The 26,975-nt window shown below is 36.8% G+C and overlaps 2 protein-coding genes and 1 pseudogene across 2 annotated transcripts; 2 read left to right on the forward strand and 1 right to left on the reverse strand.

The window, feature by feature from the left end:
- The first annotated feature begins 2,220 nt into the window (after positions 1-2,220).
- Positions 2,221-4,461, forward strand: LOC148200556 (putative sucrose-phosphate synthase). Its single transcript, XM_088111222.1, has 4 exons — positions 2,221-2,290; positions 2,443-2,684; positions 3,641-3,704; positions 3,961-4,461. The coding sequence occupies exons 1-4, from the start codon at positions 2,249-2,251 to the stop codon at positions 4,297-4,299; spliced, it is 687 nt and encodes a 228-aa protein (XP_087967348.1). The 5' UTR covers positions 2,221-2,248; the 3' UTR covers positions 4,300-4,461.
- A 15,214-nt stretch (positions 4,462-19,675) lies between these two features.
- On the forward strand, positions 19,676-20,365 carry LOC148200557 (uncharacterized; annotated as a pseudogene).
- A 4,516-nt stretch (positions 20,366-24,881) lies between these two features.
- Positions 24,882-25,619, reverse strand: LOC148200558 (uncharacterized). Its single transcript, XM_088113280.1, has one exon. It carries the CDS (start codon positions 25,617-25,619, stop codon positions 24,882-24,884), a length of 738 nt encoding a protein of 245 aa, XP_087969406.1.
- Between the last annotated feature and the right edge of the window lie 1,356 nt (positions 25,620-26,975).

Genomic DNA, 26,975 nt, shown 5'->3' on the forward strand with positions numbered 1-26,975 from the left:
ACAATGCAGAAAAGTCAACTAGAGTGCAGAAAACTCAACCAGAGTGCAGACAAGTAAACCAGAGTGCAGAAAAGTCAACTAGAATGTAGTCTGCGAGGCTTGGGCGCCCTGTTTGGAGGCTTGAGCGCTAGAAATCTACCTCCTCCGCCTAGTCGCCCTAAATGGGGAGCCCGAGCGTCGTGCTTCGTGGATTAGGCCCAAGTTTTGCTCTATTTCGACTCTTCTGGACTAGGCCCTGTTTCTACTCTTTTCTGACTTTATTTAAAGGACCTAGCTCTAGGTTTTGCATCTCTGGCTAGAGCAACACAACAACAAACTCTTCTACTCTTTGAAGTCGGATCTGAAGGCGAGAGCTTCCTCTTCTACTTTTAGGGTTTTACTATCTCATGCTTTTCCATTATTCATCTAGTTTCTCCATGTCTATGGGGAACTAAACTCTAGTTTTTGTTGGGGAATGATGTAACCTTGTGAACTCTTATGCATTAAAATTGATTCTTAATTTATATGCTTTTTCATTAATTGTTAGGGAATCCATCTTTTTCAATGCTTGCTCTATTTAACTCATTTAGTAGCATGATTTATGAATTGCATGAGTGCCGGGAGGTTCCTTACAATTCAGGTTCTTGTTGAATTCTCCCAAGGGTAATATTTCTCAAGGATGAGGGTATGAGTACTTGGTCGTCTTAAGCTCTTGATCTTCAGACTTAATTTTCTAGGAACACTAGGAATTGCACAAACTAGGAATTCAGGAAGGCTTATTGCGCCGAGGGATCGGGTTCTAAGTAATTTAGTAAGTGACGTTAACATTAATGTAAATAGAAGAATTCTTATATACATGAGAGTAAACTTGGTGAAATCAAACCCTAATTATGTTTTAAGACTTGTTGATTATTTAAGACTTGTGACTGAACGGTGTTTTTGCATTCATATTTAATTTTATGTCTTTGCATTTGAAACCAACAATCTCGTTTTATTTAAGTCTTAATTAATTGAGTTATCACACAATTGTCTAGTGCCGAGAGTCTTCAGGGATACGATACTTGGTCTTACCATTTTATATCACTTGTGCGATTTGGTACACTTGCCAATCCATCAACATTGGGGAAAGGATATAACCTCTTGAACTCTCATATATTTTGAATTGATTCTTAATTATTTATGCTTCTTTCATTAATTTTTAGAATAATTCTTCTTTACATAATGCTTGCACTGTTTAACTCATTCAGTAGCATGATGTATGTGATTTGCATGATTACCGGAAGGTATCTTACAATTCATGATCCGGAGAATTATTCCTAGAAGATGTATTGCTCAGGAGTGGGGGTATGAGTTCTGGTTGTCTTAAGCTTCTATTCTTCAGAATTAATTATTAGGAATGCTAGGAATTGTATGAATTAATAGTTAAGGATAGGCTTTCTTCGCCGAGGAATCGGGTTTTATGTATTTTAGAGAGTGACATTGACATTTATGAAGAAGTAGAATTCGTATATACATGAGAGTAAACTTGGTGAAATCTAAACCCCAACAACATAGTCATCTCATATTTTCAACTTCATTCATCCACTATCACTACAATAAAAACGCGTATTACCGAAGGTTAATTACCGACGGCTTTCAGGCCTTCGGTAATGTATGGGTGAAATTAAATACCGAAGGCTTTTGCTCTTCGGTAATATCTTCGATGCTTTAACTTCAAAATTTGAGCATTTGTTCTTCAAATTTCCCAGAAGTAGAACAACCTCCCTCCCTTTTGTCGAAACTCACTCCTTGACTTAGGGTTGCGACCTTCGTGGCGGTCAACCGGTTCGATGTTGTGGTGTGGACGCTGACGGAGGTTCGTTGTTGAGTGGCGCTCTTCCATTTCCTACTCTCTATTCGAAGCAGTTTTTTGGTTTAAAGCGTGGGTTGTCGTCCTAAGGCGGTTTGAAGTGGTTATTGTTGCGGATCGTTGGTGGCTGGTTTGCGGCTAGGGTTCGGGGGTTTTGGTCCTTGTGAGTGTTGCGACAGGTTCCAAGTCCTCTCTGCTTCTCAGAGAGAGAGGCAGGTTCAGTCCTACTCGCTACTTCGTCGAAGAGGTCATCGGCTTTGATGAGACCGATCTCTACCGCTCATGGGTTCAGGTATGCTCTTTCGCTCTCCCTTTCTTTCTGATTCCGCTCATTCACTTCTTTCCGATGATCTTCTCCTTTTCGTTTTATAGGCTTCATCCACCAGGAGTCCTCAGGAGAGGAACACCAGGTTGGAGAACATGTGCTGGCGGATTTGGAACCTCGCTCGCCAGAAGAAGCAGGTTCGATCATCGACTCTCAATTCTCAATTCTTGATTCTCGATTCTCGATTCTCAATCCCATTGATTATAATTATTATCAATTATGTGTTGTGATTTTTCTGCTTGATGATGTCTATTGATCGTGCTGTGTGTGTTGTGATGGATTTGAGTAGTTGGAGAGTGAGGCGGCGCAGAGAGTGAACAAGCGCCGCTTGGAGCGCGAGCGAGGGCGGAGGGAAGCCACCGCGGATATGTCGGAGGACTTGTCGGAAGGAGAGAAGGGAGATCCGGTCAGTGACGCGTCAGCTCACGGCGATGCCAACAGAGCCAGGCTTCCCAGAATCAGTTCTGCAGATGCCATAGAGACTTGGGCCAACAGTCAGAAAGGGAAGAAGCTCTACATTGTACTCGTCAGGTAGGTGTCCTTCACCTCTGTCTTTTTGCTTTTGGTTTTATTGTAATGAATGTGTAATTGAATCGAGCTCTGATGATAAGTGGATTGATATTGAAGTTAGACTGTTTGTTTCTTTATTCTGTTGTGTAGAGTATAATATTCCTATATTTCAATTCTTCCACAAAAATACATAAATCATAACACTCAATGCATATATATTCAGTGTCGTCAAGAATGAACGACAAGTTAATTATTAAAGAAAATCATTTCCACCATCTTAAAAGTGTATAATATTCCTATATTTTACTGTAAGAACAACAAGTAAGAAAAACATAAATAGTTATATTTTTGGCAATTAATGATTTCATGGAATATGCTTGCAAAACTTTTATATCAAATATATGAGAATGTATTATTTCTAATTTTAGTTTCATGAGAATCTTTCTTGATACATTTTGAAAAAGAAATTAATGTTTAATAAATGCAAAACCATGTTACAGACCCTTTTATAAATTTTATGACTCTGGATATATATATATATATATATATATATATATATATATATATCTCGTAGTTTTCATATAATTATTAAGGAAACTTACAATATCCAAACCTTGATTGAAACTTGCTTCGATGGAATGAAGGGTGTTTTTCCAAACTGAAATTATTACAGTTAAAGAAAAATCAAAATTTGAAAACTATACTTAGACTTGGGCCAACAGTCAGAAAGGGAAGAAGCTCTACATTGTACTCGTCAGGTAGGTGTCCTTCACCTCTGTCTTTTTGCTTTTGTTTTTATTGTAATGAATGTGTAATTGAATCGAGCTCTGGTGATAAGTAGATTGATATTGAAGTTAGACTGTTTGTTTCTTTATTCTGCTGTGCAGAGTGTAATCTGTGTATTCGCTGATTAGATTAAGCTATGATTGGTTTGATTTCGTTATTTGATTTTAACAAGAAGGGGCATATGTGTGCAGAATTCATGGCCTAATACGAGGTGAGAATATGGAGCTAGGACGTGATTCTGATACCGGTGGTCAGGTAGCGCTTTCATTTTTATTTGTTTTTTAATTTCTTCGAAATGGTGATTTTAATTTATATACAAAATAGACTTATTTAAAACAACTCGTTTCAGCTTTTGATAGAAAGTTTATTCCAACTTTTTTTAGTTTTCTTTTTCTGCCAGTGTTCAGGGAAAAACTTATCCAAAAAGGATCTTTGTCTTCCTTTTGTTTTTTCACACTGCTAGTATGTGCAAACTAAAATCTTTCCATCTGTCTTTGTTTCTGCTGAATAGGTTAAGTATGTGGTGGAACTAGCGAGGGCATTGGGGTCTAGGCCAGGAGTTTATCGGGTTGATTTGCTAACTAGACAAGTGGCGGCTCTGGATGTAGACTGGAGTTATGCGGAGCCAACAAAAATGTTGACACCAAGAGACGCGGATGATTATGGAGATGACATGGGAGAGAGTAGTGGTTCTTATATTGTTCGTATTCCATTTGGTCCGAGAGATAAATATATTCCGAAAGAACTTCTCTGGCCATACATTCCTGAATTTGTTGACGGAGCACTTAACCACATTATACAGATGTCCAAATCTCTTGGGGAACAGATTGGCAGCGGGCATGCTATCTGACCAGTCGCCATCCATGGACATTATGCAGATGCAGGTGACTCTGCTGCTCTTTTAGCTGGCGCCTTAAATGTTCCTATGCTTTTTACTGGGCACTCGCTTGGCCGTGATAAGTTGGAACAACTTCTGAAGCAAGGTCGACTATCGAGAGATGAAATAAATGCAACTTACTAGAAATTTATGGTTTATTATGTGTATTTTTCTGGTTGGTATATATATATATATATATATATTTTAGTGCACTGGGTTTTATGATGTTTAGACCGTGACTGGATGTGCTTAGGTGTTTGGAAAACTTATATAAGGATCATCTTTAAACAACATAATGTTGATGCAAAATTAATATATACTTGAATATGTTGGATGAAATATGATGTAGGGAAATGATTATAGCGTTGCATATTCCCTGGTTGTTGTAGTTTTATGAATGGTTTCGAGATTCTTGAAAAGTCATTATGTGTGAATTGATGCTAGGATAGAATTTGTGGTTGTTATGTATGATTGAAAATATATGATTTCTGGAAATATAGTGGAATATTGGAGGAACCGAGAATGATGTTCTATTTCTAACTTTTGACATGCTAATCAAAGTATGATAAATTTGGTTGTAGTGTGAGTATGTTGTATGAAGAAAATTTACTAGCTGTCCTTTTTCTTTCTCGAAATAGAATTAGGAATTTTAGTACATAATAATTAGAGAAGATTAGAGTTTCTATTGGTTGATACTATTATGAAAGTTGGATTTAGGTATGTTTTGATACCGTTACTTCTCATATTGGTTGAAAAAATATACCTTTGATGTACATTTCCAGCAGTATGGTAATTTTTTCCCAATATCTATGACTTCTACTTACATTTATAAACTACACCAAAGCAGATCATAAACTACACCATAATTGGTTACTGGACAGCAGAAAATTCGCCCTTCGGAAATTACCGAAGGCTTTTGGCCCTCGGTAATTACCGAAGGATTTTGGCCCTCGGTAATTACCGAAGGCTTTTGGCCCTCGGTAATTACCGAAGGGCAAAAGCCCTCGGTAAATGTTAGCGACAAGGGATTTACCGAGGGCTCTTTGGTCGTCGATAAGCCTTCAGTAATTATCTTTTACCGACGGTTTTGGGCTGTTTCCGAGGGCTTCTGGCCTTCGGTAATGCCCTTTTTTTTTTGTAGTGTATAGTGTTTAGCCTCAATTGATCAAATTGCATTCATGTTTATTTTTATTGCATTTGCATTGAAAACCACCAAAAATTGTTCTTAGGTCTTAATTGGTTAAGCAATTACATAACTGTTTAGTGTCGTGAGTCCTTTGGGATACAATACTTGATCTTACCATTTTATATTACTTGATACGATTCGGTACACTTGCCGAAGTCTTAACAACAAGCACTCTATCAAAGTTTACTCTAGAAAGAGATAATCTAGATGTTGTTTTAAGGTCTTAGGGTAGAGCAATAAACAGACAAGGCATAGGTGAGCGATAGAATTAATTCTAAAAGATTCTTTGATCTGAGCAAACCTGTTACAAATGCTTGTTTTTATTGTAATACTATAGGACATACTGTCAGGAACTGTTACTATAGAAAGGTTGGAGTTCCTAGTGGGAAATACAAGTGGATTCCAAAGGAACAACCTCCTGTAACTAACCATAAAGGACTCAAGTTTGTCTAGGTACCTGTTTCAAAAGCTTTCAATTGTTTTGCAGGAAAGTAAGTTGTTGCTGAAGCAAAGTAGTGCTCAAGGATGGACTGCAGTGGAACATTACACAAATTCTTGAGTATCTCAATGTGGTAACGAAAACTGTTATTTTCATGCACTCATGCATTATAAGCATCTGTGCGAATGACTATTGTGTGCATGTTTGATGAGTGTCTATATGATTGATGTGTTTGAATGGAAAAATGTTTTTCACGATTTTTAATCTGTTATATTATATATGAAATTGATTTGGATTTTTGTATGTTTCTTTGTTTTAAGTGAAACCCTGTTAAACATGAAATCGATTCTGATAGTAATAAAATCGATTATATATCCTGATATGGGCTTCTCTATTTTAAAAATTTAAATATGTTGAAATCGATTGGTTCAACTTTGGCGAGAAAAAATTAGTTTTGGATTCCCTCCAAATCATTTGTCTGACCTATTAATTCTAAATCAAGAAGCTTGTCAATAACACTTTCACTGCAAGCTCTATGATCTTTCTCTCTTGGGTTTCCTGAAATTCAACTTCTACATACTATATAAATGGCTTCTTCGTCGTCTGAAACTAGGAAGCAAAAACATGCGACAAATGTCAAACATTGATGGGTGGATCAGCGATGATAGTGCACTGTCTAAATTTTTGGATAGTTGGAGAATGAGGAAAATCATCTCTCACAAATATCTAAAGCTAAGTTTCTTAAGCAATGAAGGATTTATTTTTCCTGGATGGCTCAACAGACAAGGCTTGAAATATTTTGTAGAAATGGCGAACCCATGGTATCCCGAATTAGTAAGAGTGTTCTATTCGAACCTAAAGATCAGTGATGGAACTCTTTGCTCCAGAGTGAAAGGAGTTGACATCAAACTAACAGATGTAGTTTGGACAGATATTGCTGATTTTCGGTTGGGTGGAGACAAATGCCATTTGGGTATGGAAGGATTTCATGACTTCTTTGTATATCAAGATTGTTTGAGAAATCCAAAATCATTGAGGGATTATTCTAACTACAAGACAGGTGGAATGAAAAAAAGATGATAGGCTATGCGTTTTTGTCATTTCTTGGCTTCTGATGCCAAAAGGAAGTAATCAAGCACAAGCAACAACTGAGGAATTGTTCCTTTTGAAAGCAATTAAGGAAAATGTTCAAGTTGATTGGCACGTTACAATATTTGAGAATTTTGTCAAGGTCACTAGACTAGAGTCTGTGATGTTACCTTACTGCGTGTTTATTTCTAAAGTGCTTATTCGCTTTGGAGTGGAATGTGTAAAATAGTTCAGTGAGTCTTATGGGACAAGTAATATGATTGAGAAGTCTACCTTACACCATATGGGACTCCAACATGGACCAGATGGTTGGTTATTCAAGGATGAGTACACAGATGAGGAGGAAGAAGCAACTGGGTCATCATTCATTCCTTATCCTCCTCACTCTGAATTTGAAAAGTACATGGTAAGAGAGATGCGCTCTTTGAAAATTCACTGCCAAAACAATAATCAAGATGTTTTGGAAATCAAGAGGCATCTAAACATGAAGGATTTAAATGAGGAGGTTGAAGCTGAAGAAGAGAGTGACGAAGAAGAGGATACTCCAGAAGAGAGTGAAGAAGAAGAAATGGAAGAGGAAGAAAGTGAAGAAAATAGTATTGCAAAAGAAAGTGCTAGTGACATGCTTATCTACAACTTTAAAGGAAAGAAAAATAAGAAGAAAGTCTAGGAATAGTTACTTAAATCCTTGGTTATTTTTCTGTTACCTTGTTGTGTTTCTTTTGCTAATGGCATTGTTATGCCATATATTTTGTTTTCATCTGGTTGTAATTATTTTCTTATTATGAATGAAAGTTATACTTCGATTTTAATGAATTTGAGTGTGAATTTGTGTTTGATGACTTAATCTGATTGATAAATCGATTAATTAATTTGTATGTATGCAATTCAATAATTTCATTGTTACATTCTTATCATTACATAATAATACTTTAACTATGTTGATTACTGTACTACATAAATACTAAAATGTTTGATCTAGATAAGCCTGAAGGGTTATGTAGGAATATAGTTTGTTGACTGAGCTAAGATGGAAAATCAACATTACTCTACGGATAAAATCGATTAAGATGAAGTTCTAATCTATTGAGATTCAACATTTGGTTTGAAGTTTCTAAACATCTGATATATGATACTTTAAACCATGACTTATTATCGGTTATATGTTTATTCAGCTTATATCTCTTTGTGTTGATCCGCTATGAATTTGATTTGAGATTATAAGTGATTAAACTATTGTGATGATTCAACATGTATCAAAACTACTCTGATATGACTTTTGTACTATTTCTCTGATACATTTCTTGAATATCCTTGAGTGATACACAACTCTGATATATTTGTATTATGCATCTGTGATTTAATGTTTGAGTATGCATAATGACCAGGGGAGTAATGTATATTGTTTAATGGTTCACATGTTAATGAAAGGGGGAGAAAATGATGGAATCATGTGAAGATTTTTGACCGGGGAAACATCAAATTCATTCTGTTATACTAATTGATGCATCTCAAATTGCTTCATTATCTTTGTTTCAATTATTGTGTACTAAATGTCCTTTTTTGCTAATGCCCAAAGGGGAGAATATCTGATGTAATTGAATTGTGTTTTCTAAGATGATTGAACTGTGTTTAATTGTGGACTATACAACATGGTTTTATTAATCATGGTTGTGCATCATCAAAAAAGGGGGAGATTGTTGATAGGGGGAGTAAAGTGTTAACTAAACCCAAATCTCTGTGATATTTGTTTTTGATGATCACAACACATTGTTAATAAAAACACATGTGTATGTACTGTGTTATGTGTGCTATATATGCTTATGCTTACTATGAGATTTGTACAAGCATAGTTGTCGACACATTGTATTGATTATTGCATATTACTGTGTTTGAAATGTGATTATATTTGTGTATGCATAATATGAGTTTTGGAAATGGAAAAACCACATGCACCAAGCATATTTGTATGACTTAATCGATTACAATGGTGTGTTAATCAATTAAAGTCATCAGATAACTTAACTTTTAAACTGCAGCAAAACAACAAGGTTTGAATCGATTACGTTAGTAATTAAATCGATTAAAACTCGTATGTTTACACAAATATTTTTCAAGTGTGTTGTGTTGGATTTTGAGCAGAAACTTTTTCCAAAATATGATAAGTGTTAAAGCCTAATTGATTACATGGATCATGTATTCAATTAAGTCTGTTAAAGATTTGAAAGCTATTTCATTGCTTGACATAATTGTCTCAACGGTCATATTTTTAAATATGTTGACCAAGAATTTATTACCAATCGATTACATTAATTGAGCATTCAATTAATGGCTTTGACTGTTGTTAATATGTTATAATTATGTAGTGTAAGCGATTAGATTAATAGCATAATCGATTAAAATGTGTCTGATTTGACTTACACTATATATAGACGTATGATTTGAAATTCTTTAAGACAATTGAGTTTAACAATTTTCATATTGATTTCAGATTGAGCTTTGAAGTTTTACAGAAGAAAGAAACGCTCCAAGAAACAAGAACTATCATGGTGTAAAAGTCTTGAAGATTTCTTGAGAAGCAAGATTGATTGATTCGTAAAGTCTGATCGTTCTGGACAAACAAAGGTGTTTATTGCATGATCAGCAGCTTTAGCAAACGCTGAGTATTGTTGTTTCCTTGTGGTGTATACAGGAAGAAGAACGGGGTTCATGACTTTGTGAATAAGGGAGTAGAGATTATACTTTATGATTTTATCATTATATTCCCTTTATTTTGTAGCTAATAATGTGCATGGAAGAATCTCCAACAATGTATAGAGTTGAATCAGCCATAAAAGCAAGCAAAACAACAAACAAAATGAGTTTTGGAATGCTACCGCCAGGGCTGAGCGCCCCTAAGGGGGGCTGAGCGCTAATTTTTTCCCACACCACACCTAGGCACCCTTCCAAGGGCGCTGAGCGCCAGTTTTCTCACAGTTTCACCCGGGCGCCCTAAATGAGCGCCAGCGTGTTGGGCCTGGACCCATTTTCTGTTATTTTTTTGATCCATTTAAGGACTTGGACGTCTTAGGGATTGTATCTCTTGATTGCTTGAGCACAGAAACACACGTTTTGGTCCTTTGGAGGCATATTTGGGGATGTGGGAGCTCTCCTCTTCAATTTCTAGGGTTTTTCTATCTCTTTCATTCCATTGTACACCTAGTTTCTTCATGACGATGGGAATTAAACTCTTTTGTTGTTAGGGAAGATGTAACCTCTAAACTCTCATGTATTTGAATTGGTTTTAATTAATATATGCTTCTTTCATCAATTGTTCGGAATATATGCCTCTAACAATTTCTTGTTGGTATCAGGACAACCGGTATCGTAGACTCTCACAATAGAATAAAAGTAAGCGGAAAGCGTGTTACGGTCACAACTCAAGTTACAATAGTCTGTTTTAGAAAATTTATTTTCTTAGAGAAAATCTATCGAACAGTTGATGTGCAGAAATTATAAAGAGTGTAGGGAATAAAAAAATTCACACACAAAATTTTTATCCTGGTTCGAATCAAAAGATTCTACATCCAGTTGTTAATCACTATAAAAACTGATTAATGTTTTCACTAAAAATAGTTCAACAGATTACAATGGAGTGAAAGAGAATATAATGACAAAACCTTTCTTCGACGAACAAACCGGAAGAGTGCTTCCTTCGACCAATGAACTGAAGGCGAGCAACCACACTTTCCTTCGACCAACGAATCGGAACAGTGTAGTCAGAATCTTTCTTCAACCAACGAACCGGAAGATAGCAGCATTGCAACTCAAAGAGAACCGCTCTGACCTTTGATACACAAAGCACGAGCTTCTCCTATTCACGAGACCAGGCAATGCAATGAACCAGCTTTTTAGAACTTCCTTAGTTACACTGTATTCTTAAAAAACTCAGAGTTAACCCTCTAAGGGTTTTAAAACAACTATTTTTAAACAGCTGGTCTGAAATTGAAAAGACACATTACAACTGCTAGTGATAATCGATTATTGTTAGTGATAATCGATTATTCAAGTCCATTACAGGGTATTTCAAAAAGTGATAATCGGTTATCTTGAGGAACAATCGATTATTCCAAGGACTTGGGCAGTTCTCATCAGGACTAGTGATAATTGATTATTTGAAGTAATAATCGATTATTTGAAGTAATAATTGATTATTCCAAAGCAAAATGGCTTTTTAGTAAAGCTCATGATAATCAATTATTCTACCACGTAATCGGTTATATACGTAACTAACTTAAAGATACGAGATTTCTAAGTGATTACATGTTGAAATCTTTCCTACTACATTTGCAAACTACAAAAGTTCTTTTAAAACAATTATAACTTGATTCTTCGAGTTTATCACTTGTAGCATCATCAAAATCTTTTATCTTCAAAGTACCAATGCTCCTCAATGGTAACATTTCTAATTTTTTATAAGCCACTTAGTTACAAAGACAATAAAAGAGAACTTGACAAAGCTAGAAGGAAGACTTATTCATTCCATGAATTTGATACGATTGATAATGATTTATATCATAAAGCTAGGGAAAATACTCCATTTTTTGGTGAGAATACTAGTGCATTAATATACCTAGCTCGGGAAAAGGAAATTAATAACATGCATCCATTCATTGTTAGAAGAAGTAAATTTGAAACCTATTTCCATTCTAGAGATAGTGAATCATATGACCTTAGTCTCTAGACTTCTAGATTTGAAGAGCATGCAAGAGATTGGTGGGATGAAAGACAATATCATGTTAGGATAGGTAGAAATTCCTCCATTCGTGATTGGTATGAATTAAAATCTTGCATGAGGAAAAAGTGTGTGCCTTCAACTATTAAGAGAAACCTACAATTAATGAGAGATTACATTGAAAAGGGAAAAACATTTTTTGAAAGTTTAAACGAGAATGGTTTCCTTCTTAGAGAACTAGAATTTGAAATTAAACTTAAGGAGTTGAAGGCTAAGAAAATAGAGTTGAAGTAATAAACTAGAAAGAGATATTGAGAGACAAAAAGAGGAACAAAGACAAGAAGAAGAAAAGAGAGAGAGAAGAGTAGATGAGCGAAGAAAAGAAGAAGGGAGAAGAGAGAAAGAAGAGAGAGGGAGAGAGGAAGAAGAGAGAAAGGAAGAAGAGAGACGAGAAAGAGAGAAAAAGAAGCGAAAAATTGAAGAGAAGAAGAAAAGAAGAAAGAATAGGATAATAGAGAAGAAGAGTAATTGTACTCATGGCAACTTCAACTCCTTCAAACATCATGGAACCTAAAAAGGAAGATTTCCAATTCTTTACTTCTTTTCCAACCATTCTTGAGTCTTCATAACGGTTGCTTTAACCGTTATTTGAGAGTAAATTTTGATAACAAATGAACCCTTTTTGACTTATAAACTTGCATGTACTCTTGTTTTTAGCTTATTTTGGTGAATAAGAGAGTTGAGGTTATACTTGAAAATTTTATCACTAAATCCCCTTGATTTTGTAGGAAATTGGGATGAATTGGAAGAGGAGTTAAATATCAAGAAGTTGGAACTCAAAAAGGACAAAAAGAGCATCAGAAGAGAAGGCTACCAAAAGTCGCAGGACGCTTGGGCGCCCTCCGTTGGGGGCCTCAGCGCAGAAGTCTCGTAGTCACGCTTGGGCGCCCTTTTTAGGGCACTGAGCGCCAATCTTCTTGTAACATTCCACACTTGGGCATCATTCCTAGGGCGTTGAGCGCCATTCTTTCCCAAGCTTGCCTGGTGATGAACAAATCTTCAATCCCCGAAAATGGAGTCAAAAACTTGTTAACCCTTGGCAAGTATAACCGAATCATATCAAGTAATAAACCTGGTAAGACCAAGTATCGTTCTCCTAAAGGACTCACGACCAAGACAATTATGTGATTTATTGATTAATTAAGACTTGTGAACAAATTGTTGTAAGTTTCAAATGCAAAAGACTCAAAAGTAAATATGTATGTATGTGAAGATCAATGGCCAAGAAGAAACAAAACACATGAATTGAAATATATAGATGAATATGTTGTTGGGGTTTATCAATTTCATCCTATCGACTCTCTTGTATTTAGGAATTCATCATTCTTTTCATTAATGTTAATGCCACTTTCTAAATTACTTTAAACCCGATGTCTCGGCGAAGAAAGCCTAATCATAATCACTAGTTTACAATGTCTTGTCTCCCTGTAATTAATCATAATCTTCTTGTAACATTCCACACCTGGGTGCCCTTCTTGGGCGCTGAGCGCCATTCTTTCCCAAGCTCTCCTGGGCACCCAAGTAGGGGTGCTGAGCGGTGTCAACGTTGGCCCATGATCCAATTCAGCCCTATTTAAGGATTTCCTCGACCTAGAGAGGGTATATTTTGACAAAATTGACACAAACTCAGATTTTCTCCAACTCTTTAGAGGCAGAAGTGGATTCGGAAGCTCTCCTGTTCAGTTTTTAGGGTTTATCTTTCATTCCCATTCCATTGTTCATCTAGTTTCCCCATGACAAGGGGGAACTAAACTCAATTTGTTGTTGGGGGATGATGTAACCTTGTGAACTCTCATGTATTTAAATTGGTTTTAATTATTTATGCTTCGTTCATCAATTGTTAGGGATTTTCTCCTTTGCTCTATGCTTGTTATGTTTTGATCGTTCATGGCATGATTTAATGGTCTTCTTTGTTATTGGGAAATACCTAGAAACCACGATCTGGAGAATTTCTCCCAAAACCAGTATTGCTCAAGGATGGGGTATGAGTTTTGGTCATCTTAAGCTTCTAATCGTAATGCTCAATTAATTATTAGGGATGCAAGGGATTGTGGTCTAGTAATTAAGGGATCGGGTTTTAAGTAATTTAGAAAGTGATGTTAACAATTGAATGAAGAAATCTAAACCCCAACAACACAACCATCTCATAATTTCAAGATTATTCATTCACCCTTGTGTTGTCTTCAATTGATCAAAAGTGCATTCATATTTACTGTCTTGTTTTTGCATACAAAACCTTAAATTGTTCTTTAAAAGTCTTAATTAGTTGAGTAATCGCATGACTGTTTAGTGTCGTGAGTCTTCTGGGATACGATACTTGGTCTTACCATTTTATATTACTTGATATGATTCGGTACACTTGCCGATATCTTAACAAGTTTTTGGCGCTGCTGCCGGGGACTCGTGGTTTAAACTATACTTTTGTGTGATTCCTAACCGATTAGATTTTATCTTTAATTTTATCTTTTTATCTTTTATTTTTATCTTTTTATCTTTAACTTTTATTTTATCTTTAATTTTATCTTTTCTATCTATTAGTGCTAATTGAGTGCTCTTGTGTTTTGTTCTCTAGTGTATGTAGGGTACAATTCGAACTAGAAGCACAAAAGTCTCTAAACCTCTTTTTGCAAATCTGGATAATAGTAGAAGAAAAAGGATAAACAAGACATCCAGAGAACTTTTTCCTTCTCCTAAGACTCTTTTACAGCCTTCACCTCAAAGATCTGACCAGGAAACAGAAGATATGGCTGAAGAGCAGAATGTAGACGCACCGTGGCAGATTATGCAACAGTCATTGGCCCTTATCATTTTAATAGCATTGCAAGGCCGAGGGTTAATGCTGCAAATATGGAGATGAAGCATGCTTTGATTCAATTGGTGAAGAGCAACCAATTCAATGGATTACAACATGAAAATCCATATGATCATCTGACCACATTCAATGAGATATGCAATACTGTGAAGATCAATGGTGTGCCAGATGAAGTTATTAAACTTAGCTTGTTCCCTTTCTCTTTGGGAGACAATGCTAAGATGTGGTTGAACTCTTTTCCAGAGAACAACTTTATTGAGTGGGAAGTCGTGGTTGCAAAGTTTTTGAAGAAATACTTCCCACAATAAAAAGTAAATAAAGGTAAACAAGAAATTTCTTCTTTTCAGGCAAGGCATGGATGAAACGTTAGGTCAAGCATGGGACCGATTTAAAGGCTTGTGGAGAAAGACGTTCACTCATGGTTTTGATGAAACCACAATAGTCATTCTATTCCTTGGAGGTCTAAGCTCACAAACTAAATTGATGTTAGATGCCTCAGCTGAAGGTAATATCAAGTGCAAGACTCCAGAGGAAGCTTATGATTTGATTGAAAATATGGCTACTAATGATAATGAGATGCACAGTGAAAGAACTCAACTGCAACAAAAAGAAGTTCTACAATTACAATCTCAAGATGTTTTGCTGGCACATAATAAGATTATGACTCAACAACTAGAGACTCTAATGAAGAAAATCACTCAATTGCCAAGGGAGTTGCATAGCGTTTCTCAAGTTCAACAACAACTTTATGAGTTGTGTGGTGGAGATGATATTAATAGTCAATGTGTTATGCCAGAAGTTATCCAAGAAGAAGTCAATTTTATGGGCCAAGGTAATCAATTTTGTCCAGGTAATTAGATGTGAGAAAAGAAAAAGAGAGGTTGAGTGAAAAAGAAGAAAATGAGAAAAAAGAAAAGGAGAAAGATGAGGGGAGCGAAAAAGAAGAAGAGGACGAGAGAAAAAAAGAAAAAAATGTTTGAAAAACTCCTTCCTTATCCAAAGAATTATTCTATGAAGGAGAAAGAAAAACAGTTTGAGCGCTTTATGGAAATTTTTAAGAAATTGGAAATTAACATACAATTCTCTAAGGCACTACAACATATGCCTTCATATGCTAAAGTTTTGAAGGAACTTCTCACGAAAAAGAGAAAATACATTGAAGAAGAAACTATTAAAGTGCAAGGGAATTGCAGTGCTATCATACAAAAACTCTTACCTCCTAAGTCTAAAGATCTAGGAAGCTTCACTATTCCATGTACTATAGGGAAGTTAGCTGTTGGAAGAGCTTTGATTGATTTGGGAGCCAGCATCAATCTAATATCGCTCTCTATGTTTAAAAAAATTAAAGGTTTGGAACTTAAACCTGCACGGATGACTCTCCAACTAGCGGATAGATCCCTAAAATATCCTTTTGGGGTGGTTGAAGACGTGCTTGTTAAAATGGAGAAATTCTTGTTTCTAGTGGATTTTGTCATTATGGAGATGGAAGAGGATATTGATGTGCCTCTCATTCTTGGGAGACCCTTTATGAAGACGGCTCAAATCTTAATTGATGTGGATAATGGCAAAGTCAAGGTGAGAGTACAAGGTGAAGAGGTGAATTTTGATGTGTTTGAAGCTATGTCTTATCCAAAAGATGATAAGGCGTGTTTTCATCTTGATGCACTAGATGAAGTATGTATGATTCAAGAGAATATGGTACGTTGCTCTTCTCCTTTAGAGGAAAGGCTTATTGATGCATGTGAAGATTTGAATGAGGAAGAAGAGGAATTGATTGATGAGTGCTTGACTGACTTGGATTCATTGAAAGAAGTCCCTTTTCAGGAGTCGAAAATTGAAGAGATTAATACCCAGGAAAAAGTCAAGGAAAAAAAAATGGGATTGAAAATGCTACCTCCACATTTAAAGTATGTTTTCTTAGAAGAAGGTGGGAATAAGCCGGTCATCATCAATAATTCTTTATTCCCAAAAGAAGAAGAGTTGGTGGAAGTATTAAAAGCCAACAAAGAAGCTATTGGATGGTCATTCTCAGATCTTAAAGGCATAAGCCCAACTTATTGTATGCACAAAATATTCATGGAAGATAAGTATAGACCATAAAGAAGACTAAATCATGTGATAAAAGAGGAGGTCAGAAAAGAAGTGATGAAGCTTCTAGAGGCTGGTATTATATACCCTATTTCTGATAGTGCATGGGTAAGCCCGGTGCAGGTAGTGCCAAAGAAAGGTGGGATGACAGTTATATATAATTATAAGAATGAACTCATACCTACTAGGACGGTTACTGGGAGGAGGATGTACATTGATTATAGAAAGTTGAATAAAGCCATAAGGAATGATCACTTTCCTCTTCCTTTCATGGATCAAATGTTGGAAAGGTTGGTGGGACAAGCTTTCTATTGCTTTCTGGATGGATACTCAGGGTATAATCAAATTGTGGTAGATCCACAAGATCAAAAAAAGACAGCTTTCACATGTCCTTTTGGTATTTTTTTCTTACAGAAAAATGCCATTTGGATTATGTAATGCGCTAGCTACATTTCAAAGATGTATGCAAGAAATCTTTGCAGGTATGATAGAAAAATGCATAGAAGTCTTCATGGATGATTTTTCGGTGGTTGGTGATTCCTTTCAAGTGTGCTTGTCTAATCTGGATAGTGTTCTTAAAATATGTATGCAGACAAATCTGATTCTTAACTAGGAAAAGTGTAATTTTATGGTGACTGAAGGTATTGTTTTTGGGACACAAAATTTCTTCAAAGGAAATTGAGGTTGACAAAGCAAAAGTGGAAGTCATTGAGAAACTTCCACCACCTACTAATGTGAAAGGAATAAGGAGTTTTCTAGGACATGCCAGGTTTTATAGAAGATTGATTAAAGATTTTTCAAAGATTGTCAAAACTTTAAGCAATCTCTTTGTCAAAGATGTTCCTTTTGTGATGGATGATGAATGCATGAAGGCTTTTAATACTCTGAAGAAGATATTGGTTTCTGCGCCAGTAATTGTAGCTCCAGATTGGAATCAAGACTTTTAATGGAGAGAGAAAAACTGCAAAGGTTCTCCAATCAGGATTTTATTGGCCTACTTTGTTTAAAGATGCTCATAATCATGCTAGAAATTATGATAAATGTTAGAAACTGGAAGCATCTCAAGACAACATGAAATGCCATTACAGGGCATCTTGGAGGTTGAAGTCTTTGATTGCTGAGGGATAGATTTTGTTGGACCTTTTCCACCGTCTTCTAATCATGAATATATTTTGGTGGTTTTTGATTATGTGAGTAAGTGGATGGATGCAGTGGCTTGTCCTAGGAATGATGCCAGCACTGTTATTAAATTTTTGAAAAGGCAGATTTTTGCTCGGGTTGGGGTTCCTAGAGTACTCATCAGTGATGGAGGATCTCATTTTTGTAATGCTCAACTTGCAAAAGTACTCAGGCATTATGGTGTGAGACATAAAGTAGCGGCACCTTATATCCACAGACAAATGGGCAAACTGAGGTTTCGAATAGGGAGATAAAGAGGATTTTGGAGAAGACAGTTGCTTCATTCACTACTACAAAATTTGCTATAGATAACGCCCAATAGATAACGCTTTTTTAAATAAGCACTATCTATGAGTATGCAAAACAATAGATAGCGCTTATTTAAAAAAAAGTGTTATTTATATACATGACAATAGATAACACTTTTTTAAAAGAACGCTATCTATAGATCATTTATATTACTTTATTAACTCATAATTTAAAATAAATCAATAGATAGGACTTTTTCAAAATAGCGCAATCTATTCTAGTGTAATAGGTAATTTTTTTTATACCAGCGCTATCTATTTGAACACAATAGATTGTTGATGAATCGGAAAGTGTACCGAATCACACAAGTAATATAAAATGGTAAGACCAAGTACCGTATCCCAAAGAACTCTCGACACTAGACAGTCGTGTGATAACTTGATTAATTAAGACTTAAAGAAAACGAAATCATTGGTTTTAGATGCAACGACAGAAAATTAACTATGAATGTAGTTTGATCAATAGCAGAATAGCACAATGACGAACCGATGTTGTTTTTAATATGAGATGAGTATGTTGTTGGGGTTAGATTTCACCAAGTTCCCTCTCATGTATGTAAGAATTCTTCTTTATGCATTAATATTAACGTCACTCACTAAATCACTTAAACTCAATCCCTCAGCGAAATAAGCTTGTCCTTAATCACCAATTCATGCAATTCCTAAAATTCCTAGTAATTAAATGTGAACATCAAGAGCTTTAAGACGACCAAGACTCATACCCTCATCCTTGAGAAATATTACTCTTGGGAGTAATTCAACAAGAACCTGAATTGTAAGGAACCTCCCAAAACTCATGCAATTCATACATCACGCTATGAATTAGTTAAACAAAGCATGTAATAATCACAGATGAATTACTCTAACAATTAATGAAAAATCATATATTATTAAGAATAAATTCAAATACATGAGAGTTCACAAGGTTACATCATCCCCTAACAACAAATAGATTTTAGTTCGCCATAGACATGGTGAAACTAGATGAATAATGGAGAAGAATGAGATAGAAAAACCCTAAAAGTAGAAGATGGAAGCTCCCGCATCCAAATCCGCCTCTAGAGACTGAAAGAGTGTGCTGATGTGCTCCCTCTGCAAAAGATACCAAACCTAGGACGTCTGGATCCTTTAAATAGAACGAAAACAGAACAGAAACAAAGTCCGGCCCATGTCGCTGGCGCTCAAGCGCCCCACTTAGGGCGCCCGGGCGGTGAGCGGTGGTTCCTAACGCTTAAGCCTCAAAAAGGGGCGCTCAAGCGCCCCACTTAGGGTGCCCGGGCGGTGAGCAGTGGTTTCTGGCACTTAAGCCTCCAAAAGTTTATCATTCCTCTTTTGTTCTCATTTTTCCTTCTTCTCGTGATTCCATTTGCGTATCATTCCCACTAGTTTTCACTCCCTCATTCCCTACCACCATTAGTGGTTAAAAAACCCTAGGCTTTTAGGAAGAAGAGCAACGAGTGTGTGGAGGAAAAGAATGAGTTTGGTTGTAGGTTCGTACCAGAAATTCATCTGGGTCTCACCCTAAAGCCCCAATCTCAATCCCTAACCCCTCTTTTCTCCTACCTCTCCTCTATCAAAATTGTCATCGTCTCAGGCTCCGTCGTTGCTTCCGGCGGCAATGACGACATCATCCATCTCTACGACCTCTCTATCGCATCCTCCCTCAGTTCCCTCCACCAATACTCTGCCTCTGTCACCGTCCCCTCCTTCTATGCCCCACCTAATCTCCCCTTCCCCTGCAACCTCATCTCTGCCGACGTCGCTACTCCCTCGCCATTTTTGACGCAGACGGCATCATCCATCTTACCACGCTCTTCGTCCATTGCAACACTACTATCATCGACCTTGCCCTACACCCGTCCGATGAGCGCGCCCTCACCGTTGCCTCGACAACTGCCTCGCCGTCTTCAACCTCGTTTGCGGCCGCCGCAATTGCTGCTTGCATCTCAACAAGGAAGCTACTCTGGTCAAGTTCAATGCGTCCGGCGACCACTTTTTTATGGCCGCGAAGGAGAAGGTTTTTGTCCACTAAACTAAGGATGCACGCATATTGTTCGAATTAGAATGCTCCAACCCAGTTTTGTGGGTTGCTCCTGCTAGCATATGTGCTTCTTCAATTCGTTCTTTGTTTTCTCGAATTATCATCGCACACCAAGTTGGTTAATTTTATTTTCTTTGTCTGTTCTTTTGGTGTTGTTGATTTATCTTTTATGTTAATGATGCATTTTCTTTATCTTGTAAGAAGAAGAAGAAATGTTCCCTTGGATAAGGAATTCATAACCATTAATTTTGATAGGAAAGGAGAAAGGAAAATAATGGTACTGGCATTGCTGATTGATGTTAATTCACTAGTAGAAAAATGGTTTTTTACACCTGTTAAAAAAGGTTTTTTATACTTTATTTTGAGTAGCTATATAAGTAGGGGTTATAAAAAGTTTTGATTTTTTACACCTTTATATCTATAACATGTGTAAAGTTTGATATTTTATACCTGCTATTCCTAGAATAGGTATAAAAAAGGCTTATGTATTGCTAGAAATAACTCGCTTTTTATACCTGTTAGTGCCAAAACATGTATTAAAGAATCTCATTTTTATACGTGGTGTTATTATAACCAGTGTAAAAAACAAGACTTTTTATACATTATTTTTAATATTTAGTTTGTATGTGTTAGTATCCATATCCAAACCTACATAAAATTCAATTCCATAATACAGTATAAATAATCAATAACAAGCAAAATAATAAATATTGTTTCTATTAACACATCAAATGTAATATTTACCTAACAATGTTCCTAAATATATTTACATAACATAATTACATATAAAATAGTTTCTAAACTGAACATATAATATTGAAACATCTAAGCATTTACAAATGGTTAAAAGAAATGTAGCCCACTCTTCTCAAACGTCTTTTATAACATGTTGTTCCATTTGAGACATGTCATCAAATATCTACACAAAGAATAATTTGAGTCAAGTTATAATATTAATGGCTTAAAATCTTAACTATAAAATGTAAGGTTCTACTAACAAAATGTAAGGTCTCACTGAGAAATTTAAATAGAATGTCAAGCTTGGATAATATATCAAGTGACTCTGATATCAAAATGAATAGCTTAAAGATTTTTAGCATAAATGAAAATAAAATGTAATTCATATAAATTAAAATGAAAATTAAATTGTAGAATTGAGAAGGATTGTAGATAAACCACTAAATTAAACCAAGACAAATGTGTGAGCTGTTTGGTGAAGACATGAATGATTTTACCCAGTGAATAAGTTTTTTCTTGTTCTTCTTTTGCTTGTCTGTTGATTACATTCACATCTTCAACAAATAATGGCTTATGCAACATCCCAAAATACAGTGTGAAAACTATATAATAGAATAATCACATCGATTAATATTACAAATCAGTCTTACAAAATAAATAACATACACTTGTGGCCGAACGACCTTACAGAGAAACAAGAAAACTAAAACCGAACAACATAAGCAAACCCGACCGAACGGTTTACAAAAGGCTATACCGAACAGTCCTACAAAATAAGAAGGAAAAGATGATTAAACGATCATCTTCTTCCAGCAGCTCGTCTCCTTCTGCTCACATCCACATGGATGATCATTGCAACGGAAAGACAACCGAACATACAAAACAGACAAGACAGGAAACATAGGGTAAGCTTATGTAATTCAATTCATGTATAAACATATATTTCACGCAATCAACCAAACAAGATAATTCATCACTCGTTCATGCAAAGCCTAATACTAGACTGACTATTCGGACTGTATGAATTCTGTGTAACTATGACGTCGTGCACCTGGGTGATGTAGTAACTGGGATACCCTCAACAGCTGTCACCCGAGGTTAGTCCTATCTGTCCAAATTAACCATAAGGACTAGGACCTCCACTACAAAAAAGTAGGCCATTACCGAAGGCCAAAAGCCCTCGGAAACAGCCCGAAACCGTCGGTAGAAGACATTTACAGACGGCTTATCGACGGCCAAAAAGCCCTCGGTAATTCTCTTGTCGCTAACATTTACCGAGGGCTTCTGCCCTTCGGTAATTTACCGAGGGCTTATGACCTTTGGTAATTTCCGAAGGGTAGAAGCCTTCGGTAAATTACCGAAGGGCAGAAGCCCTCGGAAATTACCGAAGGGCAAAGGCCCTCGGTAAATTACTGAAGGGCCGAAGCCCTCGGTAAATGTTAGCGGATGTGGGTATTTACCGAAGGCCTAAAGCCTTCGGTAATGACCAAGCGATGGTATTTACCGAAGGGCAAAAGCCTTCGGTAAGTTCGAGAGATATATCACAACCATTTGTATATGAAACCAACAACAAACCTGCACAGAAATTTTCATACCCAAACAGACCTGCATAACAATTTTGAAGCACATACAAACCTGCATAATGTGCATCTCAAAGATGCAATCATTGATCAATAATATCCATCATAGAACATCGATTAATGCAGAGAACATGTATTTATATTAATACGATATCAGAATGTAACATAATGATATTCTAACATCCAAATTATCCAACTGATCTAACATCCATCCAAATTATCCAACTGATCTAACATCCAAATGATGTAAACTCCAAATGTGATAATATCCAATTGTTTCTATAACTTGATTATAACAAAATGAATTCAATACTGTACATAGTTATCATCAGAATGATCTTCATCATCCTGCTCCCGTATAGATGGTTGGACTGCTGTGGGTTGGACTGAATTGGGTTGGACTGATGAGGGCTGCTGAGGGACAGCGGGTGACGAGGAGGGTTGTGGCTGGGTCGGAGGGATAACATATTCATCTTGTGAAGTACCAGGAAACACTCTCATGACCAGGGCCTTGAAGTTTGTAAACTCTGCTCTCAAATCAGTGATTTCCTGGTCACGTTGCTGCAGTGCCTGCGTGAGGCGGAGAACGACCTCGTCAGGAGTAGTGGTGGAAGAAGAAGGTTGGTGCTTTAGAGTGTCTCCTCTCGATGCTGTATAGTTTGCAGCAAGTTGTCCTGCACCGTACACTCGTCCCTTTTTCTTGCCACCAACGATGTCGATCTAGCACTATGTCCTACGGATGTCATCTTCTGCATTACTGGCATCATCCGGTGTAGGAGCTGACTCATGTTCAGATCTAACCTGTGAAAGTCTCGTAGAAAATTCTTCCTGTTGAAACATTAAAAGCAATGTTAGGGAATGATAGAATAACTTAAATGAAACTGTTATTGTAGGAATAGTAATAGTAATAGTGTTATTCGCTTACATGAGTCTTCCGAGATCTTTCATCAACGAATTGATTAGTGCCCTTCCTTACATGAGTCTGTGCAAAGACCTCATCAACATGGACCGCCCGTCCCAGAGCTTTTGCCTGTAACATAATTTAGAATTATAAGTGTACGTATGAAATAAATACATAACTTATATATGAAAGAAAAAGTTATGTAATGAAATTATACCATACGAATGGCATGCTCATGAATGGTGATCGACCCACCAGTATGCAGGGTGCCACCCCTTTCAGACGCTCTGTTCCTCTAGGCTTTGGCACATTTATTGCGAAACTCTACTGTATTCTAATGAGTTAGTAAAGAGTTCCAAATTTGTTCACCCAGCCAGTAAGGGCGCTGTCCTGCATTGCGGGCGTCCCTAAACATCTCTGACAGTCGATGAGATGCTTTCATGTGGAAATTTCTGTGTATCTGACTTTCATGTTCAGGTTTCCACTGCACCTTCATCTGTAACATTAAAGAGAACAAACATTGATTACAAAACATACTCAAATAAGAGGGACAATTAGTTAAATAGATTGTTCACCTGAAAGCCCTCCCAGAATGGCTTTTAGTCGTCATCAGGTATTGCTCACCAAGTAGGCGATGGACTTAGAAACTGTTGCTTAATTGAACGTGTGATGGCTTGGGAAGCAACCCTAGATGGAATAAACCTGGAGGATAATAGTCATTTGAATTACAATAGGGTTTAAACATCAAATTATATCAAGAGATTAAAAACTTACCCTTTACCATACGGCTCAATCCATGGTCGATCATGGAGGGGCGGGTCAAGACCTTCACCATCACCACTTGAATCTTGATTAGCAGATGGTGTGACAGTGTCAGAAGGTGGTACAACAGATGAAGAAGGTATAGAAGTAGGGTCAGGGACAAGAGTGGGGGTTATAACCACAGGGGGAGGAGTGGGGGTTATAACCACAGGGGGAGGAGTGGGGGTTATAACCACAGGTGGAGGAGTGGGGGTTATAATTACAGGAGGAGGAAGAGGGTCTGTTGTAGGGGTAGGAGTAGGGTCTACAGCAGGCGTAGGAGGCTGTACTGTAGGGGTAGGAGGAGGCCCCACAGGTGATGTACTGTCGGCAACAGTGGTAGGTAGTCTAGTAGGCACCCTAAGTACATACTTTGGTGCCTGCCGTTGCCTCTTTTTAGGCCTTGCTACCCCCTTTCCTTTATCAGGACGTTCTGAACCTTGTCCTGTCATTACTGCATTGAAATGGTTACAAATAAAGCGAAAAAATAGAAATGATTAAGTAAGGATCAATGGTTTTTAAAGTAAATGTATAAATAATTGCATACAACTTTTAACATGGTATTTTAGATAACTCTATTGAAATGATAGTTCAATTTGCTACAATGGATGTCAAACATTCAATCGTCGTCATCATGATCTTCATCTTCATCTTCTTCTTCATCATCGTCTTTATCATCATCATCTTCGTCTTCTTCTTCATCATCGTCATCATCATCATCATCATCATCTTCTTGTTCGTCTTCTTCTTCTTGTTGTTCTTCTTCTTCCTCTTCTTCTTGTTCTTCATCACCTTGTATTGTTGCTTGTAATTCATCTCCATCACCATCAGTGTCGACCAATGCGGTTATACGTTCAACTTCAATAACTTCTTGTGGTTGTGACATTTGGTCAAGTTGGTAGGCAATATCTTCCTCAACCTCATTTGAGTCAATGCGACCTCTAGGCTTGGTTTGTATTGCTACGGCCCAACCACGCTTGTCAATATTACGGAATGGTGGATATGGCACATAATAAACCTGTCTGACATTAGTTGGTAGAATGAAAGGATCAAACGGTCCATATCTTAATCTCTGGTTGAGTTCAACAATATTAAAGCGTGGATCGACTCTAGTACCAGCTCTAGAAGGATCAAACCATTCACAATAAAAAAGAACTACTCTATTTGGAGAAGTAGTGTTGTTGTACTCTAACTCATATATTTTATGAATGATGCCATAGAAGTCATCATAACAACCCTCTGTTAGGCCCTTCACATACACACCACAATTTGATGTTTTCTTTCCTTTAGACCATTCATGTGTATGGAATTTGTAACCATTGGTGAAGTAAGTGTGCCATTCTTTGACACATCTCATTGGCCAATTCGACAGATGTCTTAACTCTTGAACCGTGGGAGTTAATGCCTGATTAAAAACCTACAAAGGTACTAACAAAATTATAAAAGCAAGAGTCAAATTAACCTTGCTCTAAATGTAGGAAAAAGTACGGACCTGAGTTCTAAATAAATGGGGAAACTCTGAGTGTATTCGTGCAGAAGTATTTCCTTTTGCGACTTGCTCAGCCACAACAAATGAGCTGGAACAAATGAAATTCATTAGTGAATAATAATTCAACCGTTTGAAAGATAAGAGATGGATGATGACATACTCAAGGTACGACTTCACTTCACTACAATTGATTAAGACATGGACATGAGTAGAGTTGAATTCAGCATCAGTTAACCAATGAGTGAATTCTTTCCCTGCGTGACGGCCTGATTGTCGGAACACTGATAATGCACCTTCACGTGGTTCAACTTGCCATTGCATTTCATTTCTGACATGAGTGGGGGACAACATGAAGTTTTTGAAATAATGTGAACAAAAATACGTTGTCTCTCTGTGCAAGTAAGCTGCACAAATTGAGCCTTCTACTCTAGCTTTATTTTTAACTGAACGTTTAGATTCTCCCATAAACCTTTCAAATGGATACATCCACCTGTATTGCACAGGTCCCCCAAGCCAAGCTTCATATGCAAGATGAATTGGAATATGCTCCATTGAATCAAAGAATGCAGGAGGGAATATTCTTTCTAATTTGCACAGAATAATTGGAATATTTTCATCCATCTTTTTAAGGGAATTCTCCTTTAGTGTCATGCAACACAAATCTTTAAAGAAGTTACTGATCTCTATCAGTGGATTTAACACGTGCATTGGCAAACAACTGAACGCAAGAGGGATTAAAGTCTCCATGAATACATGACAATCATGACTCTTCAACCCTTGAATAGTACCGTTCTGAACATTGGCACATCTGGACAAGTTAGAAGCATATCCATCTGGCATTCTAAGCTCCTTGATCCATCCACACACTATTCTTGCCTCGTCTTTTGAAATGGTGTAATTTGCTTTTGGTTTAAATAATCGGCCGTTACCTTGTGCCTTCAACTCTAAGTCTTTTCATCCACAATACAAAGGTAAATCTTTTCTTGCTTTCTCATTATCTTTTGTTTTACCTATAACATTCATAACTGTGTTGAAGACATTGCCAAAGAAATTCTTTTCTGTGTGCATGACATCGAGGTTGTGTCTTAGCAAGTTTTCTTTCCAATAGGGAAGATCCCAGAAGATGCTTCTTTTAGTCCAATTATGCCATTCTCCAAACCCTTCTATCCTATTCTGACCAGATTCAGTGACTTTTGGATAGTCTTTCACTCTTCTCGAAACGTG

The sequence above is a fragment of the Vigna umbellata genome, chromosome 4 (assembly GCF_029865625.1).
Source record: "Vigna umbellata cultivar VRB3 chromosome 4, Vumbellata_1.0, whole genome shotgun sequence".
Classification (NCBI taxonomy): Eukaryota; Viridiplantae; Streptophyta; class Magnoliopsida; order Fabales; family Fabaceae; genus Vigna; species Vigna umbellata.